This window comes from Maylandia zebra, linkage group LG9, assembly GCF_041146795.1.
Source record: "Maylandia zebra isolate NMK-2024a linkage group LG9, Mzebra_GT3a, whole genome shotgun sequence".
Taxonomy (NCBI): Eukaryota; Metazoa; Chordata; class Actinopteri; order Cichliformes; family Cichlidae; genus Maylandia; species Maylandia zebra.
This window is the reverse complement of record NC_135175.1, coordinates 35,914,062-35,931,892: the sequence shown is the minus strand read 5'-3', so window position 1 is coordinate 35,931,892 and position 17,831 is coordinate 35,914,062. Positions and strand designations below refer to the sequence as shown.

Sequence of the window (17,831 nt, the reverse complement as noted above, 5' to 3'; positions counted from 1 at the left end):
CTTTACCCAATGGTGAAAATAAAACGTGGGATTATTTGAGCTTGAGCTAATCACCCACTATCGCGGGTCACATGACTGCTGCTGCATGGCCCTGGATGGAGCACAGAGGTACCTGCACGTGATTTAGTACGACTTTGACGTCTTTATGTGAACTTTTGAGTTTCTCCCCCACGCGCTTTTCTTCGCTTCATCCCCGAAAACAAAGTGACTACTTCAGCAACACCTCCCTGGAAACGGTAGCACAGTCTTCCACAGCCACCTCCCCAGCTTCTGGCTGACCCTATGCATCCTCCCTCTTTGAAATCGCGTGCAGAGCTCTCGCGATAGATGAAGCAGCTGCGCGTGTAGCGTGTGTGGGTTTAAGTGGACGGTTTCTTATCTTTTTAGCCCCCGAAACTCCGCGCAAACGATAAAGGAGCGGCGTGAAAGCGGGTTTCTTTGAGAGAATCTGAAGCGAGGCAGGAAACGCAGGGACTTTCTGACTGTGAGAGGACACGCTGGGTGAAAATGTCAATACTTTGGGAACGAAAGTTGCCTAAAAGTGAATATTTTTGCGCATTAAAGCAGAAATCTGCGGCGCACGCGAGTTAAATTGCGCGCCGCGAGGCCTCTGCGGACTTTTGAAGTTTATATTTTTGGTTTCGGAGCTCTCAGGTGGGATCGTTTCCTGCTCCATCACGGCTGGAATAAGTAATCCAGTAACGGCTGTCCGTGTGTCTGTGCGTACTGACTGAGATGCTTGGTGGCCACGTCCCCTTGGAAACTGGAGACAACACGTGATGAGCTTTACTTATCAGGTTTAGCGAGAGAGTGTGCGCGAGAGCTACCGAGAGAGGGAGGAAGAGGAGGAGGGAGCTGGGAGTTAAAGGAGTTTAAAGTATAAAACATCTCCAGAGCGACATTTTCCTCAACACCAGTCGACTTTTTTCTTTCCTCCTCGGGAGGGAAGAGAGGAAGACAAGCAGCAGCAGCACGGGAGGAGGAGGTGGAGGAGGGGAGGGGAGGGGAGAAAAGGAGGAGGAGGAGAAGCCGGAGTAAAGTTTGTCCAAGTTTGCTCATCCATTCGGAATACGCCATTTTGAGTTCTCTCCTCTGCGGAGCAACTTTGCTGCCTCTCGCACCCTTTCTTTTTTTTTCATCACCTTCATCATCCCCGATCACCGCCGTTCATCTACCATCATCATCATCAGCCCCCCCATCCATCACCACCACCACCATCATCCTCGCCACGATGTCTCGGCGCAAGCAGCCCAACCCCAACAAAGTGAAGCGTAAGTGTCCTTTTCGTCTCCATCGCTGAGTTTTGGTGCTGTGCGAGTGTCTGCGCAGGCTCCCCGCGCTGTTTGCGCCTCTCGGGGAGAACTTTGCGCCTGTTTGTGCTGCCAGGGGTGAAGTTTGAGCGGAGATGTGGAGACGGTAAGGGTGGCGTTACTACTTTTCTCTCCTCTCTGGGCTGCTTCCTAGTTTGATGCGCATCCAAGCGGTGGAATTCAGCCGTGTGTGTGTCTCTTCCTCATTCAGCAACTTGTTGTTTTTCGACTTTTGGTGCAACTTTATCGCCCCGTGTGCACGTTTAGGGCAGTTATTCGGCGGTTTTTGCCTCGCGGGGAGGGTGTTAGGAGGTGGGGGGGAGGTCAAAGTCTGCAGCTCGCAGCCGGAGTCGAGCATCCATATCTCGGATGCACTTTGGTCGAAGCCTCGGGGCTAGTGGCCATGTGTAAAACTAAGCGCTCAAGCGAACGGCAACCGACGGAGTACTTCCTCAGAGAGACTTCTTCAAAGTAAAACAACCTGTTGCACACGGAGAACCGTAGGGGTTACCTCGCGTTTTGTGTTAGAAAGCGCTCTGGCCTGAAAGCGATTCAGACTTCATCTTTGAGGCTAATAGTTTTAACTGAGTTTGCTGATGCTTCTCTTTGTAAATGATGGTTTTCTCACCGTGCCGTGTGGCTCTACGTGCTCTTTACGTGCTTGTGGAGGTCTGATAGGTGCAAATACATCTAAAGCAGGTTAAATGGTAAAGTTGTTCATTTTATTGTGAAAATCCCATCACATTGCTTCTATATTTAACTCTTTTATGTGCGAAAGAAGTCACAAAAGCCTCCTTTATTTAGTATAATGTACACACATCCGCAAACGTGTGGATGTGGGTTTAAATCTGTAGGCTCAATAAAAGAAAATATAGCTTTTATTTTGGTGGCTCGACTTCCGCTAATGGCAGCGAGCTCGACGCCAGCGCGATGACCTTGCCCAGACATATTTAGGCAGAAAGGGACCCCCGTTCATTCACGAACCGGCCCAACACGGCGGCGAGGCGGCCGAACCCGCCGTCCCGCTCCGCCTGCGCCAGTTTTTGCGGTAGTTGGGCGACTTTTCGCCGCGTTCCCGACACTTTTCCACAGTCTGTGGTTACGCGCAGCAGCAGCATCGACGTGACGCCTGTTGCATCCACCTTCTCCTCCTCCTCCTCCCCCGTCCTCGAGCTCCGTCTTTTCTGTCTTTCGACATCGTCCTCGGTTCTAACTTCCATTTTAAACGGTAACCACCGGGCGCCCCCCCCCCCCGGTTTCAACCGCCCCCAGCCCCAAACCGTCGACTTGGAGAACTTTTTCGCGGCGCTGTTAGCCGTTAGCCTCGTCGTCGTGTTTTTTTTTTCCTTTTTTCCGCGTTGGTACACGACGGAGGATGCTGGCCGGGCTGTTAAATAACTCCCATAACGCGGTTTACTGTGTCAAAGAGGCGCTGTTATCGGTGTCCGGGTCAATGATTGATGGCCGCGGAGTTCGAGGAGGGAGAGGAGATGGACCGATGGCGTTTTTCTCGGTCTCAGGCTGGATTGGTTAGATAATGGTTGCTAGGGATTTTCTCTCTCTCTCCATGTTGGCCCAGTGTCTCTCTACCTCTGCACCTCCCTGCTGAGGAACTTTAACCTCACTGTAAGAGCAGTCTGTCATTGTTTAAAGCACGGAGGCCATCGCGGCTCTCAGATACAACACACTTTTATACACAATAAATGGACTTTTACTCTAATTACATTAAGTACAGCGACTCTGTGGTGACTTTATGGCGTTAACTGTAACTTTTACTCCCTTTAAATAGTTTTGGCTTGTATGTTTTGGAGCACAGTCCAACAGTAGTTATTTGTGTCCACAGTTCATTAAAAGTTGAATAAAGTCGCTTTAAAGTGGGTTTATATTCATGTGAGTGGGCTTGTTTTTGGTACTTTAGTTTCTGGAGAATAAATCCTTTTAATTTTCCTTCTGTTTAACGTTTTCTCCAATTACACTGAACAAAATGGACCCATTTTATGGTTCAGTGTTGGGTGTAAATTGTTAAGTTATAGAAGAAAAAGTTGATTTGAGCTCATTTTGTTGGCGTTTGTGTGTATCTGCTAGTGTTTAGCTCAGCCTATGACTGCTGTCGGCACAGTGTGGCTAAGATGGCTAACTTTCAGTGCTTTTTACAAAGTTTCGTAAGAATACAAAACGTGCTTTTACTCTAATTACTTAAACAGTACAGACTTTTTGGCAATGTGTCGTAACTTGTGAGTGATTAATAAGAAATACGTCCTCCTTTAGTTCAGCATCCTCAGGGGAATTTGGGTGGTGTCCCACTTTACTTGAACCTATTTATTGACTTTTGTTAGTATGTTTTGGCTTTAACATAATCCCATCATCGGTAATTAAGGCCATGATTCACTTAAAGTGGGTTTATGGGTGCTCCTGTGGGGTTTTCTGTAAGTTTAGCTATTTTTTTTCTTCCATAGTCTTTCTCAGCTGCAGTTTTTTTTATTTTTTAAACAAATCCATCTTAAGTTGAGGAACAGCGAGTCTTTGGTGACCTTATCACTTCCTGGAGGACTTTCAAGCTAACTTTTAGTCCCCCCTCCCTTCATGTGGTCTGGATTGACCGGTAGCTTGTTTGGCTAATGTTAGCGATCTCCACGCAGGTATCACTGCTTCATTTTGTCACTTTTCTTCAAACATTTTGCTGTCTAACGCACTCCTGTAACGTCTGTTTGTTGCTGCAGCTCAGCTCCGCTTACACAGACGCACTTTAAAGTGGATTTATGGGTTTCATTAGTGACTTTGGCTTCTTTCAATGGCAGTTAGCGATGCTCTGTTTCCATATTTGTCAAGCAGTAACTATTACTGAGTTTTGGCAAGATGATTGTGACTTTACTTCTATAATTACAATCTTTAGTGCTCTGGTAGCTCTCTAAAAGGAAATTATGGTGATTTTGTAACACTTTTACCCACAATCGGTTTGTTTTTTTTTCAAATTTTTTGCAGAAAGTTAAATTTCTCTTTGTTTTATCTATAGAAATGCATTTGTTCCCCACATGCTCACACTTCCACAGAGTGTTTGTGGAGTTTTTAAACCCTGTGATGTTCCTGAAATGCTCTTAAACTGTGTTCGATCTGCTGAAGAGTGGAGATTTGGAGCATTATTTTCTGCAGTTTCTCACTGTAGCTTCATTTAAAGTTTTTGTTTTAATTGCTTTTGACTCTTTCATGGAAACATCTGTCAGCCCCGCGCTGCAGGAAGAATCATATTTGTGCGACTCAGACGTGTGTGTTGTACATTTATTGTGTTTTATGGCAGCTTTTGCCCCTGTGGGGTCACTTTAGTGCATCTGTTGGGTTTCTTGCACACATATGTATAATGCATTTGTAGGTGTCAGCAGAGGCTGTTTGGATCTGTGATCGATGCACGAGTTCAAACAGACTTTGACCTAGTTTATGGACATCTTTTATGGTGGATCGTCGGTGCTGAGCTGACGGCAGCTTCGTGGTAGATCATGTGTAACGAGTGGAAGGTTTCCTGCAACGAAGAGCCGAATATTCCCGCTGCGTTTGGTCCTCCTCTCCTCCTCTGCTGTGAGGAGGAGGAAGGATCCGGATGAGCAGTTAGCATTCCATTACGAAATTCAACACTGAGGCCGAGCTGGGCCTCGGCGACAGGCGCTGATCTCTCTCTGTTTCTCTCACGGACTGGCTCTTCTTGCTGAGGGGGAAATGTTACCTCCCAGCTTCACGGAGCAGCGGCAGCAGCAGAGGCGGCGGTGTTTTTCAGATGGAGATGTAACGCTGGGAGGGAGGCGGGGAGGGTCAGTCAAACATGAAAGCGGGAGCTGCGGTGCTGAAAACTTTCCTCTGTGGGTCTGATTCCTGCAGCTGCCCGATGGATCCATCATCTGTTGTTGTGCTGCTGATGTTCGACTGAGTGGCTGAGAGTTCAGCGCTTTACAAACTCTGAGCGCGAGCGGGGACATCAAAGAAGCGCATCTTCTGCTGGTTCGTGTTACTGCGTGCTGTTCACGATGGTCGCCGTGTCACCTGTAGAAATACCTACGCACGCTCATCCTGACGTCATGGCCTGGTCTGTCCCGCCTCAGCCTGTTACCTTGAAGGGTCGCCGGTCTGGTGCTCCAGGCGGGGCAGAAAACCAGCGGCCATGTTGAACAGACGCCCAGGCTTCACGAGGCCGATGATGTCACTCTGTCCTGGGTTAACAGCTCGGTTTCTTTGGCTTTTACTCGGGTGTCTGAGACGACCATATTAGGGACATCCTCTCTCTGTGACATCATCAGCTCCAAGAGGGGAAAAAGTGTCTGCAGCCTGAGTGTAGCTTTAACACGGTTCATGTGGCAGCGCGAGCAGATGTTTGTTTGGTAACGTTGGATCCTGTTATTGGTGCAGAGCGTCCAACAGGCTGAGGTCATCACAGCAGCCCGGCGGCTGCTCCTTCTTTGTGTCCTCGCAACAACAGTAAAAAAGTCACAAATCTTGGTGTTTATTATCTACACAACAATCTCACACGTCTGTATCACAGCAATAATAAATCCACCCTGAGGCTCTTCACTGCACACTCCTCATCCTCCTTTTCTTCTTCTGTGGCAAACGTTTAAAATGCTGACAAGTGATGATGTAGTCGATGATGTATCCCACTCTCACACGCACGCACACACGCACACGCGCACACACACGCACGCACACACACACACACACAAAGAGTTTCTTGTGTTGGTGTGTGACGGTATGCTCCATTGTGAGTGGTTATTGCTACACACACACACTCAGCCTGTGTTCATGTAAAGACATGATGCAGCATGAAGGAGGAGGAGTGAAACCAACTGACTGTGACTCCTCTTTATCTCCTCCTCATCACCTCCCTGTGCTCTGATCTGCAGTTTCACCTCCTCTGGAAGCTCTGTCTGATAAATGACACGAGCAGCAGCATCTCTGAACCCTCGTCAGGATTTATTATTGCAGCAGCTCAGTCACAGCTCAGTCACAGCTCGGTGTGACTGTGAGCAAACCTCTTTATTCACTTTATAATTATAGAAAGTTTATAATTAAAGCTCAAATCTTTAATTGTTTATTTTGAATAATAAATGTTTGTGTGTTTATCCTGATTGTGTTAAATTGAACTCAAACACAATAATGTTGTTCACTACAAAATACACGTGATTCAGTTTATTTATTTATTTTAGTGAATAAAAATGTTTTTAGATTAAATTTTTAGAAATCTATTAAATAAAAGTGACACAGTGTTTATTACACGTTTGGCATTTATTTCAAGAATATGTGTGATGAAGTTTTACATGGAAAAAGGTTTCAAACGTCCTCTGTGCTGCCGTCATAAGTGTGTGTGTGTGTGCGTGTGTGTGTGTGTGTGTGTGTGTGTGTGTGTGTGTGTGTGTGTGTGTCTGTGTGTGTGTGTGTGTGTGTGAGAGAGCTAATGGGGAGTTTCAGAGGGACTTTTGTGTTCACAGGGACAAAAGTGAAGCAGCTAATTAATAGCTGTCGTCCTCCCTCTGAGACGCCATTATCCCCACACACACACACACACACACACACACACACACACACACACACACACACACACACACACACACAGTCTATTGATTTCCTGTGTTTCTGTCTCGTGATAATTGCGTGGATTTGTCACAATGTTTCCAACTTGTTGATGCTGCGTCTCAGCCAATCAGAGCGCAGCTGCTAGATGAGTGAATGCAGCACCTCCACACGCAGCGGGGGGAGGAGGGGGAGGATGTTACTACACCTCTTTTCTTTCCCTCTCCTCGGTGTCTCCGCCTCTATTTATGGACTCGCCTTTTTTAGATAAGATTATGTTTCCTGACCTGCAGCAGCAGGAGGAGGAGGAGGAGCAGTGAGTTTGGGGTCAAAGTTCACTCTGAAACTGGACCTGCTATCTGCTCCTGTTCTACACCTTTACGGTCTCTTTGATTAGTTTAACAGCGAGTCATCAGTTAGTCACATCATCGCCGTTTGAACCAATCAGCCGGTAACGTTTGCTTCTCGGCTCGTTTCCTTTGTTCCCTTTGATTCGTCAGCGAGCCGCTCCGATCAATTGATTGGTTGATCAGCTGACTGACGCAGTTAGTCCCTGTACAGGAAAAGTAGAGGATATCTTCAAGGTTTCATCACCTCGAAACTGCAGCTTTAAACGCCTTCAGTTATCAATCAGCTGCTGATGACCTGATCGATCACTTGTCCCGAGAATACTCAGGAAAACTGCATCTGCAGACTTTTTCTTGGTTATTTGAAACTGATGAAGACGTTGAATCAGTTTAGTCAGAGATTCATCCAGTAAAACTTCTGAGGACCAGACGAAGTCCAGTTTATGTGACTCAGAAAACACTCAGCTGTCGGTGCTTCGCTTTGTTGAGCCTGTGACAACCTGCAGCAGCAGGACGTTTCTGCATGGAGTTGGTGGAAAGTCTGTCAGCAGATGACAGTGAAAGGACTCGTTTCTGTGCGTGAAGCTGATCGTGCTAAAGTTTTAGATCCCACCTCCAAAGATGCTCAGTTTGTCCACATTAAACAGGAAGTGTGGTCAGTCGCAGTGACGACTCTGAGCTTCCTGTGGGCTCTCTCTGAGTCTTCATCGGGGTGACATCAGAGTGGGGGAGGTTTGTGACTGTTTGTATGCAGACAGAGAGGTGTGGAGGGGAGGGAAGGGTGGGGGAGGCAGACTCTTACACCTCTGGGTGGACCAAATGGCTCACCTCCCCCTGCTCCTTCACCCAAACCTGAAACGCCCTCTAAAGTGACCGGCTTCACTGTTAAAATCTTTTTATTTTGATAGGTTCACACTTCCTGTCTTTATGAGTTCAAAGTTGTAAGCTTGGCTGATAAAACCGAGCCGCAGCAGACGGTGAAGACTACACGTGGAGGAAGAGGCGAGGCTGTTTAAAAGTGTTAATGTCTTCTCTTCTTTTCTGCTTTCGAATGAAAAAGGAACAAAAACCTGCTTTTCAGCAGTTTGTTGTTCACAGCACAGAGAGAAGCCGCCTCACGTTTTATTTGATTTCCTTTCTTAATCCGGACGAGAACGATGACATCAGCAGCTGCAGTCCAACAGCCCGAGTCCACCCGAGGGTCTGTGGGCAGCTGATGGTGACATTTACACAGAAGAAACTTTAATGATGTTCACGTGAATACAAACACACCCGTCTGAGCGCCCGAGAACACAAACCAAACTCTTCACGAGAACACAGCCGACGTAGGACATGATGCAAAAAGTCAGATCTGGGTGTCCCTGTAACGTGGCGGTACTTTGGCGTTCCCGTCTCATTGGTGATTTTGCATCAGCTCTATTCCTCTGGCGTCTCACTTCCTGTGTTTGTGTTTATATACGTTGCAGTTCTAGTTGTCTGGAGTGGTTTGGTTTTGCCGTCGTCATAAAATGTGACGTAGATCTCTGCGGGTCACCCAGACTCCGTAAGGAGGTGACGGAGATCTTTGATGCATTAATACCAGCAGATTAAATTGACACCGCTCCCCCACCCCGGCGGGCCTGCGCTCGTTGGCTTTTGGAGGTTTGATTCCTGGGAATGCGGCGCAGGACCAGTTCAATATGCCAGCCTTTTGTTGAAGCTGGCTGCTTTAAAGGCAAAGCTCTTTCATTAGCTTGACCTGAGCCGTCGGCGGGGAGCTTCATGCCTCTGACACATGCTCGGGTCTGAAGGCTCCACTGTCTGATTTCCACCCAGGTCAGGTCGTGGTTCACCCGGGCCACTTTTTACCTGCACTTAACTATGACACATATAAATAATAAATCCACCTCGTGTCATTTATGTGTTACACCTGCTTACCTGCTGCTTTCATACAGCCTTGTTTAAGGTGAACCTGCCAGAGGAGGAGTCATTCATACGCCCGCATCTCGGTTTGGTTTTTCCACAATAATGCAGAATGTCATGAAGAAACCATAAAGAACGCTGACTTGAGTTTGAATCTATTTATTTAAAAGGGACAGTGCAGTTAAACATAGTTCAAGTGCAAGACATGAGACAACAATTGTCCCTTGTTGGGCTCACAATCTAAATAAATCCATATTACAATAAAACTTTTTCATGAAACCAAATTACATCAAATACAATTACAATTGATAGACAAAATTAAAATCATCAGATAAAATGACTACAACTTTGGTTTCCCTTTAACCTTCAGTGTAAAGGATCTAATGTCTGTGATCAGTTTGATATCGGTTGGAAGTGTGTTGAACGTCCTTCCTTTGGAGTTCGCCACATTTTACCGAGACAAAGGAAACTACACAGCAGGGAACCTTCTGCCTCTAAAACAAGACTTCATGTAAAAAATCATCATAGCTGATGAAGAAGCGCCGTCATTGGACGACAAACTGATGAGCTGCTCTGTGAGGCCTGAACACTGAGACGAGGAGAGGATGGGTGTCATTCGAGATGTGGGATGAATAGCACTAAAGTAGGACACACACACACACACACACACACACACACACACACACACACACACACACACACACACACACACACACTGATGGGAGGAGGCCATCAAATGACACACTAAACTGGGTTTAAATTTAGGTGAGCTGCAGCTACCCTACACACACACATATTTGTACACCTGTCTTTGTGGGGACGTGCAGTTAATGCCTTTGTAATCCAGGACCCCTATTTTAATGTGTTTTTAAACATGAATCTGATTGTAAGATAAAGTCAGGACATCTCGTCTGAACCCTCAAACAGCCTCTGAAGGTGTGTCTCCGCTCACCATGGCCCACTCACACAGACCACCGTCTTTATATAGCGGTGAACGCACTAAAGTTAGCCTGAGTCAATATTACAGTGGTCTGTGTTTAGCTGCTCTGCTGTCAGATGCTTCACAAGACTGATTGTTGTTCACATCAGTGTTTAAGTAAAGTCTGTTTGGCTCATTTAGAGACATTTACAGTAAACCATCATTTGTGATCAAGTTTTCAAAGTACACAACGTTCCTGCTCTGAGAGTTTACTCAGTGTTGTTTAATGAGTGAAAAGTCAGAGGGAAAGTTTCAAGTATTGATTAATTTCCTACACAAAGAGGTTAAAGGTAGTAAAAGAAATCTGTGAATGTTTGAAAGTTTTAACAGGACCCAACAAAGGAGCAGAAAGCATCATTGTCGTGTTGGACTTTCTCTCCTGATCTAAGACTTCACATCTAGTGAAAACGTGGAAACGTGTTAGTTTGTTGTAGTAAACTTTAGTTCCACGTTTTTAGGAGAGCCTGACTTTCTGCCGGGCGTCAGCAGAGGAGCAGGCCTGAGGATATAAACGTTGAATCAGCAGAAACTGGTGTTTGTTTCAGCCGCTGCGTTTCTTGACCTGATGAGCTGTTGCAGAGGTGCGTTTGCGTAACTCTGCTTGTTTGGTGTTCCTAACCCCCCTCAAACTGTTGTTTTTAGTCACCTGTGCAGGTTTTTAACTCTCCCGGTGAAGCCGTTTTCTTTAAGCCGACCTTTCTGCGAGCAGATGTGTGAATAGTTGTCATAAAAGGAGTCGGACTGTGCAGCATGAAGCAGTTTTCCCTGCAGCAGCATCCTCTCTGCTCGTGCTGAAGGACTTTTCCCTCCTCGACTATCATCTGTGTGTTTTTGGTGAAAGTTTCCTGGAAGCTCAGCAGAAGATGAACAACATCTCTGACGTTACGTAACGCTGCCTCTGATAATAAAGGCTTCACCGACTCGCACACACAGAAAGAGGGGAGCTATTGTTTCTCCACTTCCTCCCTCTCCTCCTCTGCTCTCCTGATGAGAGGCTGCTCCACTTCCTGTTAACCCCTTCTCTTCTCGTCTTTCTCCTCTTCCTCTTCGAGGGATGTTTGCTGTGGGTTAGCATCTAAAAACTTTTAACTGGCGTCATCTTGCTCTAATGCAAAACTGCATTCAGAAAACGTTGTTTTTAGGTTGCAGGTTAGCTTCTCTGCTGGTGTTGTTGGTATTAAAGGGAATTAGGATTGTTTGTTCTATGAACCAAGTTAATTATTGACAATAATTATCAGATGCTCTCCTGATCTGAGCTGGTAATTAGTGTAAAAGTCACAGATGTGTAGAGATTGTATAAATGCTTTTGCCACGAGCGTCTAACAGCTAAAAACCCAGTTAGCCTGGCGTGGTGTGAGGCATGTCGATGTCCTGAGCATTCACTCTGTAGTTCTGCTAATTCAGGCAGTTTTTTGCCATTAAAAGTATCCAGATTACACTTCAGCAGCTCCTGTTTGAAGACATCCTTAAACTGTTATTTGTATCAGGCTAGTTTTGCATGTTTGGCTCTGTAAATATGAACATTTGGGGCTTTTTGTAGTTTTTAATTAAATATCGATATTTTATGGTTCTAACTGCTTGTTAAACTCGGATGTATAACCCAGTTTAAAGGCTGTTTAGCTAACTGTTCCCTATTAAAGACAGCTGAATTAGCCGTTAGCAGCTCCTGCTAGACTCGTGGATGTTGTAATTATTGCGCTTCTTCAGTTATAATTGGCACTTTTCTTCCTTACTAAGCAGCTTCATGGACGTGAGGACGGCGTGTCCTCAGACAGCGCTCGCCCGTCTCTGTGTGCTTCACGTGTGCGCGCAGAAACTTTGGTGCTTCAAACCGCGAGTGGCCCGTCAGTCTTTGAGGCATAAAATCATAAAAGTGCAGATAAGCTGCTCCAAGCATCCTCCTCCTCCTCCACCTCGCGCCTTTCATCTGCTCAGCCCCCACCCTCCTCTAAACGTCCTCCTCGCCCTCCTCCCTCCATCCGCCGTGACATTCTTTCACAGTCGAGGCGCTCGGACTTTGTACTCGCAGTAAATACTGCTTTATTTGCTGTGAACAGGGTGAAGGTGTGTGTGTGTGTGTGTGTGTGTGTGTGTGTGTGTGTATCAGCCATCACACACGCGCTGCAGTGGTAGTTAGCTTCACAAGCTGCTTATCAGCAAGACGCTCTCACCACACCCACACACACACACACACACACACACACACACACACACACACACACACACACACACACTCAGAACTGCTGGCATCCCATACAACAGGTCTGTCCTCCACCCCTCCTCCAGCCATCTATCCATCCATCAGCTCCTCTTCACTGTGAGGCAGCTCCACCCTGCAGCGCGTTCAGCAGAGCATCCAAACACATTTTTCTTCACAAACATGAGCTCGATAAAACAATCTGAGAAAACAGGAAGGACTCGCTCCTCTTCAAAATAAAACTCAGAGAAAGTCATTGGACATCTTTAAAGCAGACGGTCTTGTATCAGAGGCCGTCCTGTTTTACCTCTTATATTTAAGTGTCAGGTAACAGACGGGAACAGTAAAAAGGGAAAGCCTTCACAAATACCATGAAACTGAAACTGGTGAATGTAAAGGCTGAAAATCAAAGTCATTTTCTATAGAGGAAGTCATGTGATGTAGTGGAAAGCAAGCGTCTGTTGTTGCTGTCAGAGTTTGAGGAAATTGTTTGACATTTCTTTGGGTGTAAAAATGTCTCGTTGCTGAAGATGACGTGTTTCAGTCCCGAAAACAAGAGTTTCATGAATAAAGTTTATATTGAAGGAAGAAAAGGTTCCTTTAATCGTGTGACTTCTTCGTTGGTGTAAAGTTGTGAAGATAAAGGTGACCTGCAGTCCTAGAAACGAGCATTTTCTAAACTGAGTTTTGTGCTGGAAACTTCTCTGGGCTTGAATCTCAGCATCTGTTGGTGTAAAAGTTAAAGACAGGAAACCGTTAAACTGTTAAAAAACGAGCGTTTTCGTAGGAGACTTTTGTGTTAGCGAGAGGTAACTTTGTGTCTTAATACTGTCAAACGTGAGCCTTGTTTTTCTAACTTTGTGTGGCTGTAAGTCCTTACAGTGGTAAACATTCAGCAAAGCTGTTATTTGTTGCTGTGAGGCTGTCGTGGTGGCGACGATTTGCAGCTTTAAAGCTCTCTAAGTGTCCCACGTATCTAAAAATGAGCATTTTCTGAGTAGAGTCTGGCAGTGGAGGCAGAGTTGATGCTGTGAAAGTTAAAGTCAGAGCAGCGAGTTTAATGTTTGACCTTGTTGTTGGTGCGAGCGGCGATGATCTCTGAGCTCGCCGTCTCATGGAGGAAAGAGTTAACTGATGCAGCCTGCAGAGTCTTCCCCCTCTCTCTCTGTGCTCTGACTGCTGCTCGCTCGCCCCCCCGCTCACCTTTTCTTGCTGACTAAACAGTTTTGTCAGCTGGCTGCTGCTGAGGATTGGGGAGGAGGGGGAGGAGGGGGAGGAGGAAGAGCGCGAGCATGCAAATAACCGTGGCGGTTAAATCAACAAAGGTAGATTGAGTTTTAACCGCAATCACTACCCCGGTCACTTCAGGAAAGTGTGTGTGTGTGTGTGTGTGTGTGTGTGTGTGTGTGTGTGTGTGTGTGTGTGTGTGTGTGTGTGTGTGAGAGATGCTCGTTTAGCTGGCACTGTGGGGACCGGTGTTAGATTTAGACTGAGTGAGGTCCTGAAGGTCGGGTTCAGGGTGGTGGCTCGTGTTCAAGTAAGGAGCTAAGGAAAGACGTCCATCCTTTGTTTACACTCTTCTTTCTTTACTCCTATTCCTCCTTATTTCCTGTCCTTGCTGCCTAGTACAGTTATCATACCCCGTTTCCTTGTTGCATCCCCGTCTTCCCTCCTTGTTTGTCTCCTCCTTTTCTCTCCTTGTTATTTCCTTGATTCTTCTTCTTTTTATTGGCCTTTCTCTCCTTAGTTTGCCTCCTTATCTCCTTGTTTCTGTCCCCTTTCTGTTGGCCCTCCAAGTTTTTTTCTCATAGTTTCATTTCCTCCTTTTTGGGCCCTTCTGTGTTTCCTCTGTGGCTCAGTCTTGTCTCCTCGTTTTCTTTTCCATCTTTCGTTCTTGTTCTCGTTCTGTCTTTTTGGCCTCTTTGCATCCTTGTCCACGTCTCCTTGTGTTGTTCTCTCTGTGTTTGTCTCCTTTTTTCATGCACCCTCACCTTGTTTCCTCTCTTGGTTTCCTTACTTTGTTTCTGGCTTCTTCTCCTTGGTTCCTTTGTTTCCTCATTTCCTACCCTCTTTCCTTTTTCTTTCCTGTTTCTTGCATCCTCTTCTACTTTTGACCCCTCCCCCTTTCTGCCTTTCTCTCCTTGTTTCCTTAGTTTGATCCTTTTCTGTCCCCTTGCATCCTCAGGTCAGTTGTCCTGTGCTTGGCCCTCCTGCAGATGTTGTCAGGTGAAGCAGCGGTTTACACAGTGTGTGTGTGTGTGTGTGCGCGTTGTTGTTGTTGTTCCGGTGAATGGAGCCTTCACAGCCGTCCTCCATAATCCCGGTAATCTGACTGTTAGCTGTAATCTGACTCACACACGCACACACACACACAGGCTCCGCCCTGCTGTGAACAGGTACCGCTGTTTGTTCTGCAAACACAGGACACGCCTCGTTGCCATGGCAACTGCAGCACCGACATGCCCCCAGACTTTTTTCTTTTCTGGACTCGAGCAGGTGACGTCCACGTTTACCTGCACGTGCGATCGAGGAGGAGGGTTAGAGAGGTCCTTGCCTCCTCCTCCACTTTGTCTTGTTTCCTCTCCTTGCATCCTTCCCTGAGCTCTGCTGCCGTCGTCTTTAACGCCACCGTCACAGATGATAAAGTTTGGTTCAACCAGCGCCTGATTTAATTTCATTTAACTGTTACTGAAGCCTGATGATGTCATCATTACAGACTGTACATAAAAGACAGACTGAGTGATGAGTGAGCCTGCGAGTTTTGCTATGTTTCCATGGTTACCAGTTTTGGGGCAGTTACACATCTAAAAAAAAATAAATGAACTGAATGTTGAAAAACAGATCATCCTTCCACAGCCACAGGGGGCGGAGCCTGTCCCAGCTGGGTCTCAGGTCAAATGTCCGAGTCGACACAGGCGGTTTTTCAGGTTTCTGCCTGTTGTTAGAAAAACAAGGAGCAGTTTTCATCATCGAGTCATCGTTTCCATCAGTTTTCACATTAAAATAGAGGAGAGACTTCATCCAGATCACTCCTCCTCCTCCCAGGGCTCGCAAAATCGCTAGCCCGGCGTCCCAGGGCTAGCGATATCTCCGATCAGGCGACCAAAATCTATCTCAGCCCCGCCCGTCGGGCTATCGACCGGAGATATCGCTAGCTAGACGTCGGGCTAGCGAGCCCTGCCTCCGCTGCTATTCTTCATCTTGCTTCTCCTTATTTCTGTGCTTTTATTTTGAAGTGACAATATTTACAGTTACTGATGACACACACACACACACACACACACACACACACACACACACACACTGGTGTTGATGAAGTAATTTGGAGGACAGGGTGTGTGTGTGTGTGTGTGTGTGTGTGTGTGTGTGTGTGTGTGTGTGTGTGTGTGTGTGCTCTCAGGTGTGACTTGGGGGTTGTGGCAGTAGGTGTGCCCACCCGACTCCATTCAGCTTTCAGAGCAGAATAACAATAAACCCTCCCATGGGAAAGTGCTGGTGTCACACGCACACACACACAGCTTTGTGTGTGTTGCCCCTCAGGCAGACACACAAAAGGCCTCTGAGTCTTTTCACGCAGCTGAAACCTGGTCTTCATCAGCACCACGCCCTGCACACACACACACACACACACACATGATGACGTTTTTTCTTCTTTGTCGTTCGGCTGTTTCTCATCCTTGTTTCCTCTCCTGTCTCCTTTTTCCTGCTCTCTCATCACCTCAGGTCTCTCCTTTGTCTCCTTGTCTAACCTCCTTTTTTCTCCTCCTGGTTTAATGAACGACTTTCTTCTTCTTTTCTTTTTGCATCCGTCTCTCCGTCGCTGCCTTCTTCTCATTCTTCACCTCTGACTTCTTTGTGTTCTTCTTTTTTATTTTTGAAATCTTCAGTCTTCTTCCTGCTGCCTTCTTCATCCTGTTTCTTCATCTTTAGCTCTTCACATTTTTCGGCCTATCCCCCCTCCTCGTTCTTCTCCTCCCCCTGCGGCTTCTCTTCCTCATTCCTTTGCTTCGCCGCCTTCGTCTCTTCCTTCTGCTTCATTCCTCTTTGTTGGAGCCTGGATGCTCACCAGTTTCCTCACCAAGAAGAACAACCTAAACGTGCAGAAAGACATAAAATGAATCTTCTCCAAATGAGCAAAAGCTGAACGTGTTCAGTGAGTAGTTGTAGAGTGGAGGTGAGGATGAGTGTGAAATGTTTCATCTGTCGACAGGTTTTATTGTGAAAACCTTGAGCTCGATCGACTCGTCCGTTCTGTTTGTAACGCAGAATAAAAGCTGCAGTTGCTCGCATGATTTGACGTGAAAACACACGCACACACTCTGCAGGCTGGTGTGTGTGTCGCCTTGAGGCCTCGCTGCATGCTCAAACAAGCTAAAGCCAGTTTGAGCTCTGAACTTATTGAGCAGAGGCTCGTCCTGTATTTCAGGTGATGAAAGAGCTGTGAGGGTTTGCACACAGGGAGATGTGGAGGAGGAGGAGCGACTCCTGCAGGAGTCCTCTGTCAGGTCACTGATAGGTTTTACATCCTTCCCAGCATCCGCAGACACCTGAGCGCCGCCGAGGCTCCTCCTCATCCCTGTCGGCCTGCAGGAAGCAAACTCCAGGTAACGTTTAGATCCCAGGTGTGCAGCTGGTCAGAATCGTAGACCGGGACAACGACCCAAACGCCTTTGTTACTCGTGTTAAAGTCACAGAAAACAAAGAAACGGCGTTTTCACCCGTCTGTCTGCTCGTCTGCGTGCAGCAGAGCGTCTTCCTTCCCGTCTGTCTGCTCCCATTGTTCTCTTTTCTTTCTTTGAACGACGCCACTCCTGCCTGACGGCGAGCCTTTCACTCCACCTTCGCCTCTGTAAACACATTTCAGGCTCCTTCCAGGACAGGACGGCCTATCAGGAGCGAACAGGCCCCTTTATCCCCTTTATCCTGAGTGGGTGTGGACACATTTAAATTAGGACGAATAAACAGACTTCAGGTAGCGTCCCGTCAGGGCCGCAAAGGACAGAACACAGAACAAGCAGTTTAGATGGACGACAGCACCAACAGTCGTGCTCTCAGAGACCACAGGACACACTGAGACAGTGTTGCAAAGAAAACTGAAATGACCCGAAGGGGCCAACAAACCAACTGAATCATCAGTGAGCCATAAATTACAAAAAGAATGTCAAACGACTGAAAACAGACCAAAGAGGAGAAAAACTGCTTTTAAAATGTGAAATAACTTCAGATGAAGACGTGAGATCCAAAACTGCCACGAAGCAGCAAACGCCCGGTGAGACTGCAGAGAGCTCTGACATGGAACCGTGAAGCAGCCACAGAACAGCAGTTTGGTTTTTGGGACGGCGAGTCGTCTGCAGAGGATTTACATCACAATGCAACGATACACGTGCGCCCGAGGCGGCGAGCTCCGAGAAGGACGACGGGCACGACAAAGAGTAACCGGCCACGAAGAGGTGTGGAACGGGTCAGGACAGTCAGAGTAATCAGAGTATTCGGTACACTTAGAGAAAGATTTGAGGGCCGGTGATTTTGTTGGGCTCGGGCTGAAA

The 17,831-nt window shown here is 46.8% G+C and overlaps 1 protein-coding gene across 4 annotated transcripts in view; it reads left to right on the top strand.

The window, feature by feature from the left end:
* Positions 1-358: 358 nt before the first annotated feature.
* rreb1a (ras responsive element binding protein 1a) overlaps positions 359-17,831 on the top strand; it is a 54,563-nt gene continuing 37,090 nt past the window's right edge. For all 4 annotated transcript variants that reach the window (XM_076888566.1, XM_004572872.4, XM_012925195.3 and 1 more), the window contains exon 1: positions 359-1,271. In XM_076888566.1, coding sequence (XP_076744681.1) covers positions 1,232-1,271 — 40 coding nt within the window. In that variant the 5' untranslated portion in view covers positions 359-1,231. The remainder of the gene's footprint in view (positions 1,272-17,831) is intronic.